Here is a 25,632-nt window from a genome sequence, read left to right as displayed (position 1 = left end):
CTAATTATTGTAGAACCTAGTGATTAGAGCGAGAGAAGAGAGTTTTCAACACTGGCTAACGTCAATCAAGCGCTCGAGAAGATTCACAAAATGAAAGGAAGCCCATTGTATGCAACTAACACTAAGTGGACACCAGCAAGAATATCTCCACAGCATTGCAATTACAAAGTTCAGTCCATCTCCACAAAGCTACGTGTACGGAACCATATTTGTTGCCTCCGAAAATGAGGCAGTCGGAGTTAGTCTTGGTCATTTTAGTGGTTATTTCATATTTCCACATACTGCGTGCTATAGAGTTCGATGAAGAAAGTGTACCAGCATTAACCGCCGAAGACTGCGCGAGTATCACTACGCTTGGTAACTGTGACTGCGTCCGTGATGTGAACAATTCGACCGAAATAATATGTGCCTCGTCCTCAGTAAATATTTCTGTGAGCAATGTGAATGGTGTCGAATTAAAATGTGGCGATGACTTTCATGTGAATAAGATCTCAAATGTACCACATTTGGGTACACTACGAGAAACCACCTCTACAACCACATACAACTGCATGCACATCTCCGATCTGCTAGTCCAGTTGGCGCTAACGCCGAGATCAACACTGAATGTACACGGTTTAAAGATGAAACAACTAACGCTCGAGATTTTCCAAAGTGATTTCAGTCGTTTACGCAGAGTAACCACCTTAGAGTTACGCGCTGATACGAACCCGCCAAGCGTCAACGAGTTAAGCTTGCCGCGACAGGAGCTTGCTGGTGATATACTCACACCAATGCCCGATCTTTTTGCACTCACAATCGACTTGAACTTCATGCAATTGCCGACTGATCTATTCAAGCCGGTGCCAAATATTAATGACATCACTTTGATCGGCGAGCTTTTGACATTTCCGAGTGATGCATTTCAGTACTTGCGACGCCTGCGTCAGCTCTCCTTGCGTGGCCATTATTTCGAGCATCGTTTGCGTGAGAATATATTTCAGAATTTGACTATGATTAGAGGACTTTATATGAGAAATTGCAGCATAACAGCACTTCCTGAACATATATTTGCGCCACTGAAGATGCTAAGGAATCTCAATTTAATGAGCAATCAATTGAGTGAGCTGCCGTCTAAACTTTTAGCACAGCAGAAAGGTCTACAAACATTAAATTTGGGTGAAAATCGCATACAATTCATACCGCTAGGATTCTTTGATGCAACTACCAAGCTAGTGAAGCTGACATTGAGTCACAATCGTTTGCGACATTTGGCTGCCGATGTGCTACCGCCCTTGACATCCCTAATCGAACTAGAGGTCGACAGCAATGAACTGCGCACAATCGCCTCGCATACTTTCGCCCAACCCAATCGTTTAATAAAGCTCGATCTCACAAATAATCAACTCGATTGGGCAGCTGATGAAGATTGCGCGATATTCGAAGGTCTGCAACGTCTACAACGTCTGCTGTTGCGCAATAACTCACTACACTATCTCTGCGATCGGCTGGGCTCCAGCAATCACTCGACCAATGCACTCTCCGACCTCGATGTGCGTCAAAATCAGCTAAAACTAATCGGTGCACAATTAATTGACACACTGAATACGAGTGAGTCCTTCACCGCCGTCCACCTTTCGGAGAATCCATGGGATTGTAACTGTAGCGCTCAGCCCTTACTTAGCTTTGTCAAAAACAATCGCAGGCGGCTCGGTGATGCGGCTGACATGCGCTGCGAGAATCCACAGTTGGCGCGTCTGCTTGATCTCTCCTTTCGCGATTTTTGCCTGCCAGAGATGGGTGTGCGTACAGTTTTGGTGGTCATTTTGGTTTGTGTAATCGCATTGGGCCTGACACTCACCACCACCGCACTGTGTTACTACAAATACCGTATCGAATTGAAAATCTGGCTCTATGCGCATCGCTTGTGCTTGTGCTGTGTGAGTGAGCGGGATGTGGATCGTGATCGCAAATGGGATGCTTTCATCTCTTATTCACATCACGATGAGGAATTTGTGGAGAAGGAACTAGTGCCGGGATTGGAGCAGGGTACACCGCCTTTTAAGGTCTGTATACATGTACGTGATTGGCTGGCGGGCGCTTATATACCCGAACAGATTATTGACTCGGTCGAGCAGTCGCGTCGTACAATTATTGTGTTATCACAGCATTTTATCGAATCCGACTGGGCTCAGATGGAGTTTCGCACAGCTCATCAGTGTGCCGTGAATGAGGGTCGCTCGCGTATTATCCTTGTGGTTCATGGTGAAATTAAAGAAACGGAGTTGTTGGATCCAGATCTGAAAGCCTATCTGAAGATGAACACCTATCTAAAGTGGGGAGATCCGTGGTTTTGGCGTAAGCTTCGTTATGCAATGCCACATGCTCGGCGCGGCGAGCTGCAGGTCAATAGCAATGCAGAGGAATTGGAGAAAATTTAGACATGAAACGCACGGACAATGTATGCCGACTATTAAAATGTTTATTTGCTAAAATTTTATCTTATTAAATATTCATGTGTAATAATATTAAATATTTGTTTCACGATTATAGTGATTAGGTCTTACTTGCTAAGGTCTTTGGAAACCTTTCATTTAATGTAAAAGCGCTTACCTGAAATAAAAAAGAGAAGGTATTAACAAAAGTTTTATTTAGCTTTCAAGATGCTTTGAAACGGTATTTCATATAGGTAAGTAGTTCTACAAAGATCAGTTAAGGAAGACAGTGACAAAACCAGTCAGGCGATTACACTTTAACTTTACAGAGAGATCCAAAAGTGAAAGTTAAAGAAATTACCCCAGAATCAAAAATGATCAAATTTTCAGCTCAATATTTTGATAGTTACTCTCTCTAAAACCCAAGAACTACCAACTTGTATCTCGTACATACTCTCAAACGAAAGGATGTATCTTTGTACTCTCTACAAACATACTTTTGAGTTTTCATAAGCAAATCTTCCAAATCTGAAATGCATTATCTACTAACATATCAAATTTGTATTCAGCCATAATTTGAATTCAGAAGTTGGTTAAAAACACATTTGATCCTTACACGGAGTCAACATTTCTCAAATAAGCCCATTACTATAAGTACATCAAGTTCAGTCTAAAGGTCTATAGTTACCAGAGTTAAATATGGAATTTAAGTGGCCTACATATAGAGTACATTAAACAATTATTAAAAAATTTTAAAAATTGATGTTTTTATATTGTCTTATTAAATTCTACAACACCTCTAGAATATTTTAAGGACGCTACAAAAATAGACGGATGGAGACAGCAAACGATGTAATATTTTTTCCCGCTCTTTTGACATTTATCTTCAATAATGTTTGCCATTTCATCATGAAAAGATATACGATCCAACAACGACTCAAAATTGCTAAAATTTACTACCGAATTTCAGAGTCAGTGGGCTCAACTTTGAGAGAGCTGCGTTCAATATCGTCATAATCGTCCTGTCAGATCACCAATTGAGCATCTAGTGGAAAAATTTGAACCCACAGGCTAAGTACAAAATGCTCCCGTGATAGTGAGAAAAATAAGTGCCCATAGTTTCGAGAATATTGTCGCCGCTATCGCATCAATTGAGGAAGACCCAAATCAGTCTCTCACACGTCGTTCTTAAGCATTGGGCTTCTCTGTGATGTCGTTGTGGCGAATTTTACGAAAAGATCATAGCCTGCATCCTTACAAGATACAAATTGACGAAGAACTGAAGCCGCTTGACCACCAGGATCGTTGTATGTTCGTGAATTGGGCTGAGAAACCACTTGAAAATGATCCGGAAATCACCTTCAGCTATGAGGCTCATATGTGGCTTCGTCATTAAGCAAAATATGGGTTATTGGTCAGGCAGCTATGCCTTACTATATGAGTCACCATTGCATCCGGAAAAAATTGCGGTTTGGTGCGGTTGTGGGTCGGCGGCGTCATTGTGCCGAACTTCTTCCGTGATGATCAAGACTGGCACGTTACTGTGAATGGGAATCGCTACCGATCAATGATAACCGAATATTTTTGACCCAAATTGGATGATGTGAACTTAGACAATATGTGGTTCCAACAAGACGGTACCACAAGCCATACAGCGAATGTCACTATCAAATTATTGAAAACCAAGTTTCGTGAACGTCGGTCGTGCGATTTGGCGCCGTTAGACTATTTCCAGTGGATGAACTTCCTACAAATATCGAACGTGAAATTGCAGCAGTATCGACCGATTTATGCTTAAAAACCGTCAAAAATTGGGTTCAGCGTCTGGACTTCTGCAAACTTGCCCGTGATGGCCATGCGAAAGAAATCAAGTTTCATACATAATGCCATGCGCTCTTATTGAAAAGCCCGTTATATAAAGACTTCTTAATTTGATAAAAATTTCTCGAATCGCTGATTTTTGTTTAACCATCGCCAAGCACTTATTAAATTTTCCGCAAAATTAAATGTAATAAGGAATGTCAGTAAAAATTGAGTCACCACATTTATCACACGCATTTATTTATAACATTCTTGGTGGCATTGATCGCTCAGACATAATATGGAGCCGGTGAGTGTGCTCCTGTAATAAGCAGGCAGACAGCGTATGCTAGTGTTCTCTCATATAAACACGTGTTGCACATTATTTCTGCTTCCAACTTTCATTTTTCTTCCGTTCGCTTTTAAGTGGCAGCCCGCGAAATTTCTGTCTGTTGAAGGCACACATAGCTTTAAACATACAACACAAAGATTCTTAAACATTGTTGCGGCTTTTGAAAAAATGATTGAAGGTCCCTACTTAAATATAATGTCTTGCATTTTAACGGTAATGACCAACCATAAATCTTCATCAGTTTGTGTTTGCGTTATACTTGTACTTTACTGTCGGCTGGCGTTTTGAAGCGAAAAATTATTTCAATTGCAGTGTTGTCAGACTAATTGATACTTCTTAATAAATTGTTCTGTTTAATCAAGGCGACCACTCAACTTCTTCATTTTAATTAATTTTTATTCTTTCTTAAGACTGTTATGAACAATCCTTTTGAAGCCAGACGAAAAACTCCTGCAGTTGTATATGAGTTATTGGCTCCGCTATTTTACCTGAATGTTTATAAGTATGAGATCCTATCGAACGGCACATTCGAGGAAGTGCTGAGATGCTTTTATCACATTTTATTTAAAAAACCTAAGACAGCTGACATCCTGTTAGATGTTCAATCTTAGCGCATGAATACCGATCGGACAGAGCCAGTTAGAACTACTACAACCATTGAAAGGTGGGCTTTGCTGGGAGCAAAGAGTTCCCTATACCTCTAACAATTTACGATTGGCGAGATGGACCTTACTTTCTGAACAGCTGCTGGTAGTTGATCTACTCTTGCTGAGATGGACTGAGGCCCGACAATCCAGTAGTGAACTAAATGAAGCCAAAGGAGCTACTACCCGTTCCTATGCCACAGTTAGTGAAGTACCTGTCCGAACAAGCTGTTCAGCCTTCTAGTTTCATGCAGTACCGCTGTCAGCAGGCACCCAAACCTATCTAATCGTAAAATAATTCAATACTAGAGATACGAAGTCTTGACATTCCTTCACTAGTCCTGAGCGGACCGTTAACAAACTCAAGGCTAATATCGCTGCATTAGTGGATAGTCACCACTCTGAAGGAGACTGTGCTTCTTACCTCCGCTTGGAAGACGCTACAGCAGTCAGGAAGTTTAAAACAAGAGCTGATGGAAAAGTCCGACAGTATGCTCCTCCATCGACCCTTCCCGCAAGCTTTAGCTATCCATAAAAAGCTTATCGTTTCTCTCCTCTATCGAATCGTTTATATGAGAAGAATAATGATAGCCAGGGCTAAACTCGGCTACCTGGTAATTCATATTTTTGTAATGAAATCAATTTATGTTAGAATTTTAGAGTATCCTGGCTCACAGTCATAATAAATCCTAGGTATACATATCAATAAGTAAATGAGAGTTATCCTGTTGCCCGACAATTGGAATCTAAGTCTGCTTTGCACAATCCACAAAAAGTAGAACCTCACAATAATATCGCATATAAGGTCTTAACGAGCTTAATATTTGAAAGACTGAAGCCTACCGTCAACGAACTGATTGGACCTTATCAGTGTGACTTTAGACCTGGAAAATCTGCAATAGACAAGATTTTCACCATGCGCCAAATCTTGAAAAAGACCTGTGAAAGGAAGATCGACACACCACCTCTTCGTCGGTTTTAAAACCGCCTTCGACTGCACGAAAGCGATCTACCCTTATGTCGCGATGTCTGAATTTGGTATCACAGCAAAGCTACTACGAATGTGAGAGCTGACGTTGAGCAACACCAAAAGCTCCGTCAGAATCGGAAAGGACCTCTTCGAGCCAATCGATATCAAGCAAGGTTTCAGACAATGCAACTCTCCCTATAGTGTGATTTTTTTAATCCATTGCTGTAGAAATAGTGTACAGCTGTTGGCGTACGCCACTAATATTGATATCATTGGCCCTAAAAACCGCTCCGTTAGTTCTGCTTTCTCCAGAATGGATAAGGCAGCGAAGAAAATGTTTCTTGTAGTGAACGAGGGTAAGAATAAACATATCCTGCTATCAAAAAAACAGTCATCGGATTCGCGACTTGGCTTGCAAGACACTGTTGACTGTCTTAACTTCGAAGACGTAGATAGTTTCGTCTATCTTGGAAACAGCATCAACAATATTAGCCTGGAAATCCAACGCAGAACAGGTGCTACTTTGAACTGAGTAGGAAATTAAGTAGTAAGGTCCGCCCTCGACGAACAAAGACCAAACTTTCTATATATTGCGGAGGCATGGACTATGATATCATCTGATGAGTCGACCTTAGGTGTGTTCGAAACGGCGACATTGACATAGTTCAGCGAATCAAGGGACAGCAGCTGCGCTGGTTAGATCATGTTGTCCGGATGGAAGAGAACACTCCAGCATTGAAGGTTTTCGATTCAGTTCTCGCCGGTAGAAGCAGAGGAAAACCTCCGCTTCATCGGAGAGATCAGGTGGAGGAGGACCTGGCTGCACTTGGTAGCTCGAACTGGCACGAAATAACGAAAAGAAGAAACGACTGACGCGCTGTTAATACTTCGGCTACCCAAAAGTATATAAAGGTTTGCACTATCACTATCTGACTTATCGATATGTATTGGCTACGAACTCAAATATTGCTTTACTCAATGTCAGTCAATCATACAACAGCTTCACCAGTGTGTATATGTTACTCAAACTATTACGAAATTTCTATTGCTGTCACCGACCGGCTGGTGCAACAGTACTTCTTCACCGCACCCATTTTCAAACAAATATTAATTTTTTCGAGCCGAGAAAATGTTTAAATTATCTGCACGTAGTTAGTACTCAGTGGCAGACGAGTTTGCTTCATTAGGCGTGGGGGCACAACTTAGGTAGTCTCCCCAACCGCACGTAAGAGCTGTTAATGCTTCGCACGTACTCTGTAGCAAGAAGAAGCATGCTAGCGAATATGAGTGTGTGTGTGTGGAATAGTTACAGACAATGCATGTACCGCATGTTTTTTCTTATATTTTTAGTTTTCTTTCGCCTACTTTTCAGGCAGACTGTGTGGCTTTTGTTATTTCCCACTTTTTGCACGCAGCGCTGCTTTTTTGTTGTCTCAATATCGCACGCATCTGCCGTTAAGTGCTTTTTTCGCGCCATCGTTGTTGTTGTTTTACAGCAAGTGTTTTCTCCACACATCACGCTTATTTCGCAGCGCCACCCCCCGCCGCCTATTGTTTATATTTCCTTTCAATTTACGCTCATTCATGAGTAAAGTGCTCATTCACACATTTCTTGCCCACCACTGTACACTCCCTCCGCCTCGCAGCCTCCTTTCACTCAAATGGGTTGCACATACTCACATGCCACACCCACACATGCATAAACATTCCGTTATCCTTGCTGTCAGGCTTGTGCGCATAGTTTACGGTTACTCATACGCCCCGTTGTCTGGTCTTGTCTGCTTTTGGTCTTGGCACACTTCCATTGTTAGCGCGCGTTGTTTTTGTTGCATTTCTGTTCTTACTTTCAGTTTGCATCTATTTTTGCCGCACAAAAGGATTCCTCTCAAAAAATATTCTTTTGTTCCAAGTTGTCGCTTATCGCGTGCTTTTTTCTTATTTTTTTCAAAGATAGCTCTGGTAGGCTTTGTTTACTCGTCTAGGGTGTTATGAGGGGCGTTTGGTGATTTTCACATAAATGTTAATGGCCAATTTTTTATGAGTCAAGTGCAGAAGAGCGACAGAATAAGGATTCAGTTGAGAAACCGATTTGGATGACAATTAACAGTTTTAGTATGAATTAATGCGGTTGACTCAGTTAGAAAGTGAAATTAAATTATGGCATCAAATTGCTTGTGTCAGGTGGTTTTACTTTGTTCCTTACTCTGTCTTTTGCAGTACCACAAAGGAAGAATGTGAAAAGGGAACTGGAACATTAATCCTAGTACTCATTATTTCATACATTTCCTTAGAAAACAGAAAATTATATCAAGAGATATTAATACATCAGCCAAATGAATGCGAAAACGTATTTGAAATGGATCTCCATATAAACCTCAATCAAGTGGTCATCTTTCTCATGATGTAGTAGAAGTTTAGTCCGAACAGATGCAGATGACAGACTTATTTAAGTAATAATTTCAAATTAAACCGATTTTTTCAATTATTATAATTCCATACAAACGACGACTAGAAATAAGGTCTAAATTGCTCATAGACTACATTTTCAACCATGTAATTGAAAGTCTAGAGTTGCTATTATCTGCTTATCACAACAAAGATGGTGCTATAATCGTGGTGGTGTAGTATACTAGACCAAGGTAAATAATTTTTGAAAGAACTTAAATTAATGGTAGATTGAAGCCCACCAGAAACGAAAAATTAAATAACAAAGATTAAGGAAAAAATAATATATGTGCGATCTGAGGTCACGAGAAGGAAGAGGAGGAGCGTGGCTGCAATTTAAAATGTTGGGAGATGGTATGAGAAGGCTTTATAGAAGCCGATGTAAAAATTGGACAACGGTTGTGGCTCTGCACACTTTTAAATGAAATCACATATCTCGAGACTTGCAGATCCCATTTGTACCAAATTGGGCGTATGACATTCTACTGGAAATCAGACTACAACCACGCCTACTTCCCATATAACACAATTTTAAATTTCATTTGATTTTTGACTTGCTAGTATATCAATCAAAAAGCAATTAATATAACGAGATAAAACTTTGCACGAATAATGCCTTTAAAGTATGTCATCTTATGAACAAAATTTCTCGAAATGGAACCAAAACTGTTCAAAGCCCTGTGTACTGAATATGGAGACCCCAGAGCCTATAGCTAACTTTATACCGAAAATATGAGTCAATGTGTGAGATATAATTGCAATTAAAAGATAATGTTTTCGCGATCACAAATGGTTTGATTCGGGGCTGTAATTCCCTTTGCCACATATATGGTTATACGTATATACCTAACTATGGGTTTTTCAATAAGAGCGCTCCAATTTTTTTTTTTTTTTTTAATAAAACAAAAACGGTTTGGGATAACAATGAAGTTCTTTATTGCTGTGAAGGTACATTCGATTTCAATACTAGAACTCGATTTTTTTGCATGACCACCACAATGAACCCAATTTTCGAGGTTTTCATAAATCGGTCTGCTGCAATTTCACGTTCGATAGTACGTGTGTCTTGTTGGCATAGACCATGGACCTGATCGTCATGTTAACCAAACTTGGCCAATGACATTCGCTGTGTGGCTTGTGCCGCCGTCCTGTTGGAACCACATATTGTCTAATGTCCATATCAATATTTTTAGCTTATTATGTCGGTCTTGGTCATCACAGCCCATAAAACCAAACCGTAATTTTTCGAGATGCAATCGTGACTCATAGAGTACGTGTGGATCGCTTCCAATGAGGCATATTTTGCTTATTAATAAAGCCATTCAGTCAGAAATTAGCCTAATCGCTGAAGATGATTTTTCGATGAAAATCGGGATTATTTTCAAGTTGTTGCTCAGCCCAATTCACGAACATGCGACGATTTTGTTGGTCAAGTGGCTTCAGTTCTTGCGTCAATTTGATCTTGTAAGGATATAAATTAAGATCTTTACGCAAAATTCGCCACAACGACGTCACAGATGCCCAACGCTTGAGAACGACGTGTGAGAGACTGATTTGGGTCTTCCTCAATTGATGCGCTAGAGACAGCAATATTCTCAACACTTCTTTGTCTCGCTGGCGCGGAAACATTTTGTACTATGCGTGTGAATTTAAGTTTTTCCACTAGACGCTCAATTGTTGATCTGACAGGACGATTATGACGACCATAAATAGGACGTAGCGCTCTTAAAGTTGAGGCCACTGTAAATTTTAATAATTTCGACAGATTGTTGGATCGTATATCTTCTCATGATGAAATGACAAATCTTACTGAAGAGAAAAGTCAAAAGAGCGGGGAAAATATGGCGTCCTTTGCTGTTCCTACTGGTTTACTTTTGTAGCGTCTCTATTGAACCCGATTTTCGAACTTCCTGTTGACTTTATACCGCATATATCGAGAAATAAAAAAATCTCAAGTCAAAATTTCAATTTTTTTTAAGTCAGCAGACTTTATGTTCACGAAAGTCCATACTTTCTGATGGTTTAAAACATAATATTATAAGCATTACTATGGTAAGTTTTCGATTAGACGAAATCCATAGTCCCAACCATTATTTTGTGGAGACTGCGTGAGCGGAGTTGATCCTCCTTTAGAAAAATTCATAACAAAGCGGCGTTACTGGAATGGACTTTAAAGGAACACCTGGGCCGTTTAGTGATAATTTCAGGGCATGTTTTCGGTACTTGAAATCCAACTATATGAGTTTTCTAACTTTACAACGGACTTAATGGAATTCTAATTTGAAGCCAAACTTGGTATTGATTGAATTGAAACCAACATCACATACAAATTTGTAATTTTGGTGTTCACCCTCGCACTTATGCGACAAGAAATGTGAAAATAGCCAAAAATCTAGCAAAAGAGTAAACGCATTTTATTATTAAGTACATATAGTATGCTCCTCCTGAGCAAAGTTTTCGGACAGAGCTAAAGTGATATTCTTCACTACTATAGTAATTTAGTAATAATTTTTATAAAAAGTAGTTAATCCGAAGAGATAATTAAAATTCTTTAAACCACTTCCCACAAAATTTTGTTTTCTATGCTAACCTTGACTTCCCATATAACATGCAGCAAAGCTACATTGAGAAACAAACAAAAAAGAATAAAAATTTTCTAACGGCTTTTAATTCCTTTAGTAACTGTGCATTCGGTCCAAAAAAGCTTTAAGTTGATTAAAATACTAAAATTATATAGATTCAGTTGGCATTCATTACAGTTGAGTCGGAAATGCTTTGCAGTAGTTGCATGCTACTTATGCAGTAGCGCTTTAGTCCGCCACTTGCAGCAGCGCGACGCTGATGCCGCTTTACTTATGACTGCCGCAACAGCAGCAGCTCATGCTCACCTTTCACATAGCTACAGATTTTCTACTTCGTTTGTGACATAGAATAGTTGATGCAGCGACGACATTAGCCTGATTTGTAATGCCACACAAGCCCCAGGCAGCAGCGACTTGCATGTAGTAAACACACATACATCCATGGCCACTGCTCTTGCTCCACATGTCGCAGAGCATCGTTTAAATTACACTTTCTCCGCCAAGGTGAACTCTGAGTTTACATTTAATGGATTTGTGTACAAGTATGTGTGTGTGTGTGTGTGTTGCATCCACATTAGCATTTACATAGTGTACATAGAAGGTGCATACAAATGTATTTACCTCTGCGCCTTTACATACTTTCGCTTGCCTGTGTCTATGCAGGCGTCATTCAGACACTTACATCCGGCAAGTGATTTCGAAATTTGATACTCCCAGCGATGCTGAGCTCAATTTCACCGGTTGTCTGCCATCAGCTAGATATAGTTGTTGCACATGCATTAGTCTATACGTAAATATAATTTGGGAAATGTATTTATAGAAGGTAGCTGGAAGATTTCATTATTTAATTGGTTTTCTGAAAAGTCCACAAGCCTCGCAAGTGTTATTAAGCGAAGGTCTACGTTTGTGGGCAATTTAGATTTCTAGAAAAGTTTTGCGATGGAGAAATACCACAAGTTGCATGTAATTATATACTGAGTCAAAAGCGCTATTAAACTATTTTTTCTGTGGTTTTAAATTTTTTCCTTTTTTTAGTAAGGCCTCTAATGCAGATTTCATTCAATCCACTGTGAAAGTAAGGTGGGTTTTCACTATAACGACTAATGTCCGTTCAAACGTAAGTGTTCCTATGTAAGTGCTTTTGTATATAAATTAATAATTCAACTGATTCTTACAAAAACTGTGCTCTAAGTGAGGCTTGACACTTGGATTTGAACAAATGAAGACACATGGCTGAAATATCTGTCACCTTAACGTGTACTCTGCAGCCACTCTTCCGATAAAGTATCGTTTGAACAAATTGCATTGTGATGACGACATGATGGATGACGTTAGGAGAAAGACAATTCATTGCCGGATTTATGATTATTACAGATTTCGATTATTGGGATCGCAAACACACATTATTCCATTTTCCAAAAAAAGCCGACGGTTTCGAAATTATTTCTGTGTGAAGTTTACGATGCTGTATCTGTTCGTGTAGCACAACAATGGTTCACTCGCTTCGCTTTTGTAAAATTTCGAAATTTCGATTTACACTGAAGGAATAATGCCTCTAGCAAAATAATGGCAAAAAGTGGTCGACCAAAATGGTACATATTTCTTTATTAGTATAAATATAAAAAAGAGTAGAAGTTTGATTAGAACTACGAAACGACTTTTTCGACTACCCTATATATATATATATGAATGAATATGAAATGATCAGGATGACGAGACAAGTTGAATGCCGAGTGACTGTCTGTCTGTCCATCCGTCAAAGCAATAACTTGAGTAAAAATTGAGATATTTTCATGAAGCTTTGTACATGTATTCCTTTGAAACAGATAGAGGACGTGGATGAGCGTAATCGGACCACTGACACGCCCACTAAATTAAGATATGCGACTGCAATTTGGTACAGGCGACCGCAGTAGAAAGGGCACTAATAGGCTCAAAATTTGGGAAAAATGGGCATGGCTCCGCCCTCTAAAAGGTTTAAGGTTTATATCTCCCAAACCGCTTAAGATACAATAACCAACTTCGCTCAGCACAAAACCTAAATAAACACCCCTACTGACACTGTAAATGGATGAAAACAGATGTTAACCTTGCTCTCTCTTCATACAACTACTAAAAGCACGATAAACCCATAACTAAATGCGACAAACACATTAACTTTTACCTCCGACATGGTTTGAGAGAGCTGTTCACATTTAGATGAATACCCTTATCTCAGGACCTACCGGACCGATTGCAACCAAATTTGATAGGTAATATTATCGTTACATTCCTTCATTACAGTCTGAATATCGGACTACAATCACACCTACTTCCCATATAACGCAACTTTACATTGCTTCCGACTCTTTCAGTTTCCAGTATATAGGTTAAACTTTGCTCGAATATTGCCTTTGAGGTGTGCCGCCTTAAGAGCAAAATGTCCAAGTAGGAACAAAACAATTCAAGCTTGCAGATACCGAATATGTGGACCCCAGTTGCTATTGCGAACTTCTTAGCGAAAATATCTGTCAACTTGTCAGACATGCTATTGAAATTCGAAAAAAGTTCTTCTGGATTTGATCGTTAAAAGTTACCAGAGACAAAATGTTCGGTTACAGCCGAACTTAGCCCTTCTTTACTTGCTTTCATTTCGAACATACTCCACAACTCGAAACTCTGTACAATTAAAAAGGTTCGATCTGGTCCGAAAACCAGTTATAAGTTCTATTGAAATCAATCCAGTACGTAATTTGACATACTATTCGAAGATTGATAGAGAACTTGAAATAGATGCTGGATTCAGCTTCATCTGTGATATGTTCGATTGATACATTCTCCACGGTTTATTCTCCAAGTTTTCCAACATAGACTATTACTATTCCATTAGTAACTGAAAAAATAAGGAAACCGCGGGAAAAAACAACGATACTCATCGCAGCCGTGTGCAAATTTCAATTTGAAATTGAGATTTTTTGCCTAGGTGATTTTCTATCTGAAATTTATTTACTCAGAGTGATTCTTAAGAAAGAATCGATCGGTCTGGCTAAGGCATCAAATATGATAGGTACGCTGCTCGTAACGTTCCGAAATCTCAGACAAAAAGCTGAGGAACATTTTCGATCCATTTATTCAAACAAATGGCGGCAGAACTGAAAATTGACGAAGAAAAACCAAGAAGCAGCGGCCGAAAAAAAAACGCGAAAATTTCTGCGTGAAAACTTGCGAAGAATACTACAGGGTATCAGCATACATTCCTTCGTTGAAAACAATCGGTTTGAAGTCGCGATTTTCTAGAGAAGTATTGGATGGATTTGAGTTTATTGCTTCCAAAATGTGCTTTTAAAACATAAGAAATGGAAAATCGTATTGACTGCTTGATAGATAGATTCAAAAGCCTTTTGGATAATGACAACGTCATGTGGCAATTGAAGCTCAAAGGTGAACTTGATCACTGGCAGTGCCAATGGGCGCAAAGGCAAAAGTCAAAAGACAAAAAGTTACCGACTACTGCTTTGGAAACATTGAAGAACTGTGATGTAAATCTATGTATACCCCATAATTCATAGTTTTCTTAGCGTGTGCACACTTCCTATGACGAATGCGGCTGTTTTTCGTCACTTCGCCGCATGAAAACATGGCAGAGGACGAACATGTTTCAAGCTAGATTGATCGGTCTGGCGTTGCTTCATACGCATCGTGACATTGAAGTCACTGCAAAAGAAGTTCTCAAAAGTTGGTCCACATCGTTTGGTGTTGTCAAATTTTTCTATTCAATACACGAAGTTACAGTATTATACATTGAAAAAAGTATGTCACTCGCCCGCTTACGATTTATAATGTGTTTTTTTTTTTTCAATTTAGTAGGATTTGATATTAGAAGGTCGATTTGAAGTTTTTCCACCATGATATGAAACTGTATAGGGACTACTGTAATGTTTAATGTAATAATCTTCATGTTTCAAGTGTATATTTATTGACATAATCAGTCTGAAAACAAATGTGTTTGGGTCAGATTAGTTTAGGTTTTGTGCTTCATTCCCGTTCATAGATTTAAGTCTTGTTTGATACCGAAAATATCTGAAGAGAAATTATATTAAGAATATTTACTTTAAAATAACGGTATATCCACTGGATCAAATAAGACCATACCATCGTTCAAGGCCCCATATCTCAAAGCTGAGGCGTTCGGTTTCAATTTAAGCTCATAAGAATTCCCTATATGACAACGAACAGAGGAACTGAAGTAAGCGCGAATGCAGTCAATGTAAAACCAGCACAGCATGGAAATTTCAAATGCAATAACAAAGTATTCGAAGTAGACACACACACGCACACATAAATATCTAAATAAATTTACATCAACACAAATTGCGCTTTCATCAAAATGCAAATTTTTCTCCTCGCACAACAGCACATCAAACAACATAATTAATGCTGCTGCTGTTGTTGTTGTTCGTATGCGCATTGTGTGCGTTAACTATTGTTTTCTTGCCTTACAAGCGAAACATATGTATTCACACACACACACTTATACGTATATACATATATGCAAATGTAACTGTGGAAATTTGTTGTAAGAATGGCAAGCTTAATGCGTGTAGCAACAACAATAACGATGGTTAAGATTTTACATCAACCAAAGTACGCGAAATTAGAGCTTCCGCACACACGCCCACACGCACACACACATGTACACAGATGAGGTTTGCTGGTGGTGAAGTTAAAATTGCGCGCAATTTAGTCCAGAAAATAGATATAAACTAGCGGAATGTCAACGAAATCAGTTTTTCTATTATAGTGGCGTAATTTGCACATGAATACAACCACTTTTCACGGAAAACACTATGTAACAAAATGCGAAAATTAGTAATGCATTTGGACAAAAGCCTCATAATGTTGGGTGGTGCAAATTTTCATTGCAATTTTTATTGTTTTCTAAAATTTAATTTTTAAAAAAATTATTTTAACAAAATTTCGTTAAAATAATTTTGGAAAAAAATTCGAAAAAAAAAATTTCGAAAAAAAAATTTCAAAACCAAAAATAATTTTAAAAAATTAATATTGCATAAAAAATCGAAAAATAATTATGAAAATTTCTTAACAATTTAAAAAAACACTGTGCAACAAAATTAGGCAATTATTTTCGAGTTTGGAAAAAATATATAACATTTAATGATCTCATGTAATTAGTTGATTTCGAAAAAAAAAAGTTTGAAAAAAATTTTCAAAAAATTTAGTAAATAAAATAAAACTGAAAAAATTACTAATAACTTTAACAATATAGAAAACACCGCGCAACAATATGAACTTTTTTTCGATTTGAAAAAGCTTGATGATGTCAATTTCTCCAATATTTATTTTTTATATTTTTATGTTCACAAAATTTTCAAAAATAATTTTTGCAAATTTTCAAAACAATGTTCAAAAAATTTGGAAAAATAAAATTTTTAATTTTGAAAAATATTCGAAAAACATTCATGCTGACTTTTCAAACAATTAAAAATTAAAACAAAAAAGTTAAAACAATTGAAAAATGCATAAAAATAAAACGAAAGTTCAAAAACAATTTTAAAAAATTTCGCAAAAAAACTAGAAAAACAAAAAACAATTCAAAAGAGGTTTCAAAAAAATTTCCTAAAATCTTTCAAAAAAGAAGCTCGGTTTGGAAAATAAATCCATAAATTCTTTCAAAACAATAAAAAAATGCAAATCACGAAATTTCGTTTTCCAACTGCTAATTATTTTTTTTGTTTTCATCTTTACAAAATTTTCAGAAATAATTTATACAACTTTAAAAAAAGTATTAAAAATATTTTGAAAAATATAATTTTTAATCTTAAAAAATATTTAAAAAACTATCACTTAACTTTTTAAACAATTTAAATTTTTAATCAAAACAATTAAAACTAATAATAAAAAAAGTTAAAAAATCTTTAAAAAAATATCGCAAATTAGAAAAACGAAAAACAATTCAAAAAAGGTTTCGAAAGAAATGTCATAAAATCTTTCCAAAAAAGAAGCTCTAAAACCGTTTGGAAAAAATTTCATAAATTCATTAAAAACAATAAAAAAAGGTAAATCACGAAATTTCGTTTAATTTTCTAATTACCATCATCAAATTTTATTATATTTAAATTTTTAACATTTGAAATTAATAATATTTTCTTCATCCTTTAAGTTTCTAAAATGCGAACGCTTACCTCCTGACACATCCTACTTGCCATTCCACGAAAATAAGCAGCAGAAAACCATAATTTCCTTAACGTATATTTGCGTAACTGTTTAATGACGCTACAAAAACAACCCGAAATTCTGTACGCCAACTTCTTCCACGAATTTTTCATCGCGCCATTTTTGGAGCTCACAGCGTGTCACTTTACCTGTGCAATTTGCAATTACCGCTGTTATGTGCTTGATGAAAGCGCAGTTTAGCAGCGGGAAATCTGGCGGCGCGACCGCTCGTTCCTGTTACCCAATTCAAACTTGCATGCCGAGCGGCAAGGATTGTGTATGCCGAATTGCTGTGTATTTGGGGGGCTGGCGGCGCACGAGGTCACGGAAATGTCACACTTAGTCACATCCGCAGTGTGCAACTCGAAATTGAAATTACAAGTGCACAAAAACAACAATAAAATTTGGCGTAAAAAATAGTTGACAAAAAGTATTGCCTTTTGTACATTTTATTGCGTTCTAAGGCGAAAAGTTATTGCGCCTAGTTGCCATTATGCAAGTATGCTACAGTGTTGGGCAGCTAATTGGAAACGATCAAATATGAAATGAAAGAATCTGTGTTAAAAATTTGGAGTTCAATATTTAAGTTGCATTTACTACTGTTTTCAGACCTCATACTAATATCGGGATCCCGAATTTTCGGGACTAAAAATGTTTAAATCGTTCTTTACTAACCTTTTGAAGTAAATATTTTTTTTAAGGATAACTAAACTTTTTTAATGCAGTGTTAGGCTACTAATTGGAACCGGTTACATGAAATGTACAAATCTGTGTTCAAAAAATTAACTGTGCTTAAAAAATGTATATTCATATTTAGTTATAATTGGATTTATTACTTTTTTCGGAACTTCAACTATTTCGATATCCCGAATTCATGAAATCCCGAAATTTCGGGACAAAAAAATTTTTTTATTGCCTGCTAAAAATCTTTTGACTAATCTTTTGAAGTAAGTGCTTTTTTTAAGAATTACTAAACTTTTTTAATACGGTGTTAATCTTCTAATTGAAAGATGTCAAATATGAAATGCACAAAACTGTATTAAAAAAATAAACAGCATGTACGCTTAACATTATTTTAGGGCTTCATAGCATTAAAGGCATCCCAATTCATGTAATACCGAAATTTCGGAATTAACAAATTTTTTTAAGGGCAGGTTTTATTGAAATTACGCTTAACACCGTTTTCAAACTTCGCATTAACAGCGTCCCGAATTTTTGTAATACCGAAATTTCGGGATTAACAATTTTTTTGAAAAGTCCTTTTATCGCTTGAAATAAACAAATAAATATTTTTAGAGGAATTTCATGTGACACATTTTCTCTCTTCAACTTCACTGTCCCATATTCGTATGTACACATACCATATACATACATACATACATACATATATACCATGGATTAATATGTAACATATGTATGTATATATAATACTTATCTCGGCTTATGCAACTTGATCTACAAATCCATGCACATATGCAACTTTGACCATAATCTCGTTGACTTCTTGCCACGGAGAAGCGCTAGTCGAGCAAGCAACGACGAGTATTACACACTTGACCGCCATTTTTAACTTTCACTAGCAGTAACATCTGGCGCTTTAAATTGCTTCGAGCCACCAGTACTTGGCAACCACTTCAGTACGCTCACAAAAGCAACACGAAAACATACAGAACTCAAAATACAGTTAGACTACATTTGTATGTATACGTGTGTATGTGTGCTCACATGATTTGAAATGTGTGTAGACGTTGTTGTTGCTAGCACATATTGTTGTTGCCCACACTTGACACATTACATGCATTTTGACTTCCCTCGTTGACACTTGGCACCTTTTGTCGCTCTCACATTTGCCAACAATAATTCAAAACTATGCAATGTCTACACAATGCCTTTCAATTGTCAGTTAGCTTCTGCGAATACCACAGAGTCTGTCCGACTGTGTTGGTGTGACAAGTGTGGAAGCGTCGCGGGTCGGAGTTCATAATTGCGCCTGAACCGCAATTGTGCGAGTATTTAATTTATCGCTGCAAATCATTGTGCATTTTGCGCAGCTGGCAATTACTGGAACTGGAAATTATGGACTAAGACGGAGGGAGAATAAATTGGCATTTCAGTGCGAATGTGTAAATGGCAAATAAGTTGATGAACGGTTAGTAAAATTGGTCTATAATGAGTTGGCAAATGCCAGAAATGGGTTTCTGCGAACCGCAGCTCATCCTATGGCCATATTCAGAAGTCTTCATGAATGACGTTCATAGCGAGAATTACATCTGCATACTTATGTCCAGGTCTAGGTCTCTAGATTTTTTAAACAAATCGTTAATAATCTTCCCTAATAAGCCATATTCCTTACTTTTGTGTAGAGCGACTTTACAAACACATTCTTCAAATGGCAGTTGCCTGCAATTTTTGACTAGATATGAGGCAATAATTTTCCATCAAGACAACGATGGCCTCTTGTTGTCACACCGGTTGAAACCTTTTTGAAAAACAGTGGCTAGGTATAAGTGCCCTCGCCACAATGTCAAAATCGTTCTTGGCGTGTTTAACGCCAGGGTGGGCAAAGAAGGCATATTTGGCACAACGGACCACTATCTTGTTGCAGCGAACATACGCACCCGCATCTGTGCAGCAAAAAACGCATGTCAACAAACAGAAGGAAGGTTTGACGTCGAGAAGCCGCAATCACAACAGACAGCCGAAAGATATTCTGCCTGACTTGCGCTCTGCAACTCGTTATAAGGGAAGTGTGGAAGGACATTTCAAGCTCCTTACATACAGCTGCAAACGAAACCATTGGTTTTCCTAGAAGGCAAACGAACAGCTGGTTCGAAGAGGAGTGCCGTGCTGCAGTGGAGACAAACCAGACTGCCTACCTCTCAACGTTACAATCGACCGCAACACGTGCGGATTGGGATAGAGGATGGGATAGTTGCAGGCAAAAACAAGAGAGGATAATATCCGTGAATTCGAAGATCTTGACAAATTGGTCGACTGTTTTGCCGGCCGAGATATTCAAATTCGGTAGTGAAGAACTGATAAAGAGCATAAATCAGACCATCATCAGAATATGGTCGAACGAAAACATGTTCGACGATTGAAATTTAAGTGTGTTCTGTCCAATCCACTAAGAGGGAGACCATACCAACTATGAAAGATTAAAGCCCTCCGTCAACAAACTGATTGTTCAGTAACAGTGTAGCTTTAGGCCTGGAAAATCAACAACTGACCAGATATTCACCATGCACCAAATCTTGGAAAATACCCATGAAAAGTGTATCGGAACACACTAACACTTCGTCTATTTCAACAGCACGAAGAGGAGCTGCCTTTATACCGCGATGTCCAAATTTGGTATGCCGGCAAAACTAATGAGACTGTGGAAACTGACGTTGTACAGTACGAAAGCTACCTACGACTGATGAAGAAAAATTTTCAAGCTGCAGAGCTGAATCGAGAAGGCACAATCTTTTATGAAAGTGTACAGCTGCTAGCGTACGCCGATAATATTGATGTCATTGTCCTCAACAACCGTGCCGGAAGTTCAGCTTTCTCCAGACTGGATAAGAAAACGAAGCACATGGATCTGGTAGTGAACGAAGGCATGACGAAATTTCTCCACTCCGTTGGAAAGACCAGGAGGAGAATTACCTGGCTTTGCTTGGAATCTCCAACTGGAGCGCTGTTGTTAACTCGGCTTTAACGGCCTAAGCCAGTAAAGAAGAAGAAGATGTGAAAATATTGTAGCTTCAGATGGTCAATACTCTGATTAATACGGACGGATTTTTACTCGTCTCGACATCATGATCATCTATATACATATACGTCTCCCTATAAATATCTCGTTTAGTTTTAGGTGATCCATGCAATCGTTAAGTGAACAACACTGTTATTCTCTGTCTGTAAAAGCGACTGACGTTGAGTAACACCAAAAGCTCCGTCAGGATCGGGAAGGACCTCTCCGAGCCGTTCGATACCAAACGAGGTTTCAGACAAGGCGATTCCCTATCGTGCGACTTTTTCAAATTTGGAGAAAATAGTTCGAGGCAGAACTAAATAGAGAGGTACCATCTTCTATAAGAGTGTACAGCTGTTGGCGTATGCCGATGATATTGATATCATCGGCCTCAACACCCGCGCCGTTAGTTCTGCTTTCTCCAGGCTGGACAAGGAAGCACAGAAAATGGGTCTGGCAATGAACGAGGGCAAGACGAAATATCTCCTGTCATCAAACAAACAGTCGTCGCATTCGCGACTTGGCTCTCACGTCACTGTTGACAGTCATAACTTTGAAGTCGTAGATAATTTCGTCTATCTTGGAACCAGCGTAAACACCACCAACAATGTCAGACTAGAAATCCAACGCAGGATAACTCTTGCCAACAGGTGCTACTTCGGACTGAGTAGGCAATTGAGAAGCAAAGTCCTATCTAACAAAAACCAAACTCTATAAGTCGACGTTGCGAGTTTTCGAGAGAAAAGTTCTGCGAAAGATTTATGGTCCTTTGCGCGTTAGCCACGGCGAATACCGCATTCGATGGAACGATGTACGAGATATACGACGACATCGACATAGTTCAGCGATTAAAAGACAGCGGCTACGCTGGCTAGGTCATGTTGTCCGGATGGACGAAAACACTCCAGCTCTGAAAATATTCGACGCAGTACCCGCCGGGGGAAGCAGAGGAAGAGGAAGACCTCCACTCCGTTGGAAGGACCAAGTGGAGAAGGACCTGGCTTCGCTTGGAATATCCATCTGGCGCCACGTAGCGAAAAGAAGAAACGACTGGCGCGCTGTTGTTAACTCGGCTATAATCGCGTAAGCGGTGTCTACGCCAATTAAGAAGAAGAAAACCAGCGAAAGATGCGCTAGGTCAAGGCGATTACCCACAAACGTGTAATTATTCTTTCTCTCATACTTCAAAGAACAATATTTCCATATTAGTTTCTAATCAACAAAATTCTACTTTAACACACAGCCCTGTTTAACTCAATCTCCGACCAATAAAGTTAAGTGCTTAAAAGTAAGAAAATTCCAACTTTAGAATAACATTTCAATATATCACAACAGCTTGCTCCAACGCCTTCATTTATGTTAATTCATGCAAATAAATGCATATCTTTTAATACAGAAAGATATTCAAATGCGTCTGCTGAAACAGTCATCTTAAATAAATTCTACAAATTCTACAAATTAAGTTTTCCTCGACGTCAACTTGTACATACTAAAAGAGAAATGGCTGTGGCTTTGGCAAAGAAAAACCGAAATGTCAACTTGGCATTTGAAAAATGTTTTCCAACAATTTGGTTGGGAAATGTCACTGAGTTTTGGAAAGAAATTTCCTTTGGAATTTCTTATTTTTGCACTTTTAACGATTGCGAAGTTTTCAACTCAATTATGCATTTCACACATACCTGACTTAAGGTGGTTACGGAGGTTTCAGTAAGAAAAGGTGTATGTACAATATGTATAAAGGATGAATGTATATTTTTACATATATTTACATGAGTTGAAGTGTATGTGGCAGCCTATTGTCTCTAATATCCTTTGCTGACTGCTCAGGCGAGTTTGCGTTTTTTGCCAGTTCTTCGAGCATACACACAGAAATATAGAAATACACTTGCAAATATACACACACACTCAAGTTTGCTAAAACTTGGCTTGCTTTTTGAGTTATGCATGTGAGTAAATATTTTTACAAATATACGCAGTGTCATTTGCCTGTCTGCCAGTTAACTCCATAAAGTCAAGGAAATACCCGTAAACATATGTGGGTTTGTATGTGTGTAAACGGGACCGTAATTGTTTGTGCAACCATTATTGTTTTTGTTTAAACAGATGTTGTTGTTGTTGTGCGATGTAATGATAGCAAATAACAGTGACATTTATTTAGTTAACATTTGTGCGCAATAATACTAATATGACTTTGCACACAGTAGATCTCTATAACTATACTTACATAAAGACAATCACATACGAATATTTAAGTATAATACATAGAAATATAGTAGGACTGTAGTTAAACACAAGTCAATAAATATAATTCGCAGTAAATATGTAAATATCAGGAAGTTCATGACTTTAAGAGACTCAGTACACTTAAACTTAAACGCAAACTTAAACTTAAACTTAAACTTAAACTTAAACCTAAACTTAAACTTAAACTTAAACTTAAACTTAAACTTAAACTTAAACTTAAACTTAAACTTAAACTTAAACTTAAACTTAAACTTAAACTTAAACTTAAACTTAAACTTAAACTTAAACTTAAACTTAAATTTAAACTTAAACTTAAACTTAAACTTAAACTTAAACTTAAACTTAAACTTAAACTTAAACTTAAACTTAAACTTAAACTTAAACTTAAACTTAAACTTAAACTTAAACTTAAACTTAAACTTAGACTTAAACTTAAACTTAAACATAAACATAAACTTAAACTTAAACTTAAACTTAAACTTAAACTTAAACTTAAACTTAAACTTAAACTTAAACTTAAACTTAAACTTAAACATAGACATAGAACATATACTTAGACTCAAACTTGAATTTGGCTGAGGACTTGGGCTTGAACTTAAACTTAAACTTAAACTTAAGCTTAAACTTAAACTTAAACTTAAACTTAAACTTAAACTTAAACTTAAACTTAAACTTAAACTTAAACTTAAACTTAAACTTAAACTTAAACTTAAACTTAAACTTAAACATAGACATAGAACATATACTTAGACTCAAACTTGAATTTGGCTGAGGACTTGGGCTTGAACTTAAACTTGCACTTGAAATTTTGACCTTGATTTGACTTGCACTTTGACATAGAAATGATGATGTTTGGAAGCAACCAGATATAATCGATTTTTTGTATAGCCAAAACGGAATTTTTCAAGAGTACCATATTGTTCCTTACATTTCTCGAATCATTTCTCGAATTTGCGAATAATTTAAGAAGTCATCGACTAAGTCTCAAATGGTCGAATGGATACTCACAGACAAATAATATATAAAATTTTAGGAGCTTTATATCACAAACAGAATATATCCTATAAAAACTTAAACATGAATATTTTGCTCTCGACGTTTAGTGGATTATGAAGTCCCAAAAACATTTGCAATATGTACAAAGTATATACAAATGTATTAAAAAGGCAGATTTTTGGACCAATTAAACATATTTCAAAGACTAAAGACTTTACTTCAGGAACATAACCATTCCCTTACGAGCTTACTTTTCAGATAAGATTTAGGTTACCCTTCACCAAACCCTTCACCAAACTGCGATTATAGATAAGACATAACAAAGTTACAAACTCAAGTGTGTCTCATCTCCTTATGGAATATCCAGCATTGGTAAAAGTAGAGGGACAAGTAACGCAAGACGAACTTTTTTGAAATATCGCACAGTGAAAGTTTAAAATGTTCCCTCTTAGTAAAGCTGCTGCAACTTGACCTTTCATAAGTAAATCTTTGAAACGTCTAACTTAAGAAAATATCAAATATGTCCACACAATGTATTCCTCAAATGTTCAGAAACGGTCACTTATTTTTACCAGTGATCTAAATACTTGCAACACCTTCCAGATTGTCGTAGTACTTTCCTTGCAAATTGAAACTGCATCACAACCCCAGCAGTTGCACTTGATGCTCAAGTGGCGTAAGAAATTGTAGAATGTCGAATATCCAGTACTAGCGTTTGGCAACAATTTTATTGCAGCAACGAAACTTTGCGAAAAGACATTACGCAGTGATAAACTCTAGTGGCAGCTGCTCAGACTCTAACGACACATTAGAACCTTGAAATTGACTAACTTAAATGCTACAACAACAACAGAAAAAACTGCTCAGCATTATTTAGTGCAAGTGGAAGAAAGGATGCAAAGGAAAGGGGAAAGGGAATCATAAAAAACAAAGTTTATGAGCGGAATATTAGATGTGCTCATATGTGCACCATGTTGCATTGGCACAAGGCACGTACTTTAACCTTTACATCTCTTTCTTTACTGCATATGCGACACATACAAACGAGAATACTTAAATATAGCCGTAAAATGCATTAGACGCTTGAATACGATAAAGAGAGAGGTGTTCCAGTACCGAATATTCCTGATTTCAAGTAAAACCATTTTTTAAGACCCAGCGTCTGAAGCAAAATTTCAGAGTATGAAAATTGCCTAAGCATAGTTTACACTCCGTTCCTTTAGGGTGGATGGCTAC

At 37.5% G+C, this 25,632-nt stretch overlaps 1 protein-coding gene across 1 annotated transcript; it reads left to right on the top strand.

The window, feature by feature from the left end:
- The first annotated feature begins 188 nt into the window (after positions 1–188).
- LOC126760142 (toll-like receptor Tollo) lies at positions 189–2,583 on the top strand. The gene has a single exon (XM_050475581.1). The coding sequence runs from the start codon at positions 225–227 to the stop codon at positions 2,418–2,420; it is 2,196 nt and encodes a 731-aa protein (XP_050331538.1). The 5' UTR covers positions 189–224; the 3' UTR covers positions 2,421–2,583.
- Positions 2,584–25,632: the final 23,049 nt, after the last annotated feature.

This window comes from Bactrocera neohumeralis, chromosome 5 (genome assembly GCF_024586455.1).
Source record: "Bactrocera neohumeralis isolate Rockhampton chromosome 5, APGP_CSIRO_Bneo_wtdbg2-racon-allhic-juicebox.fasta_v2, whole genome shotgun sequence".
Lineage (NCBI taxonomy): Eukaryota > Metazoa > Arthropoda > Insecta > Diptera > Tephritidae > Bactrocera > Bactrocera neohumeralis.
This window is presented reverse-complemented; position numbering and strand designations above follow the sequence as displayed.

Bases quoted from the DNA above. Each gene is read 5' to 3' on its own strand.
- LOC126760142 (XM_050475581.1), top strand. From the start codon at position 225: ATGAGGCAGTCGGAGTTAGTCTTGGTCATTTTAGTGGTTATTTCATAT.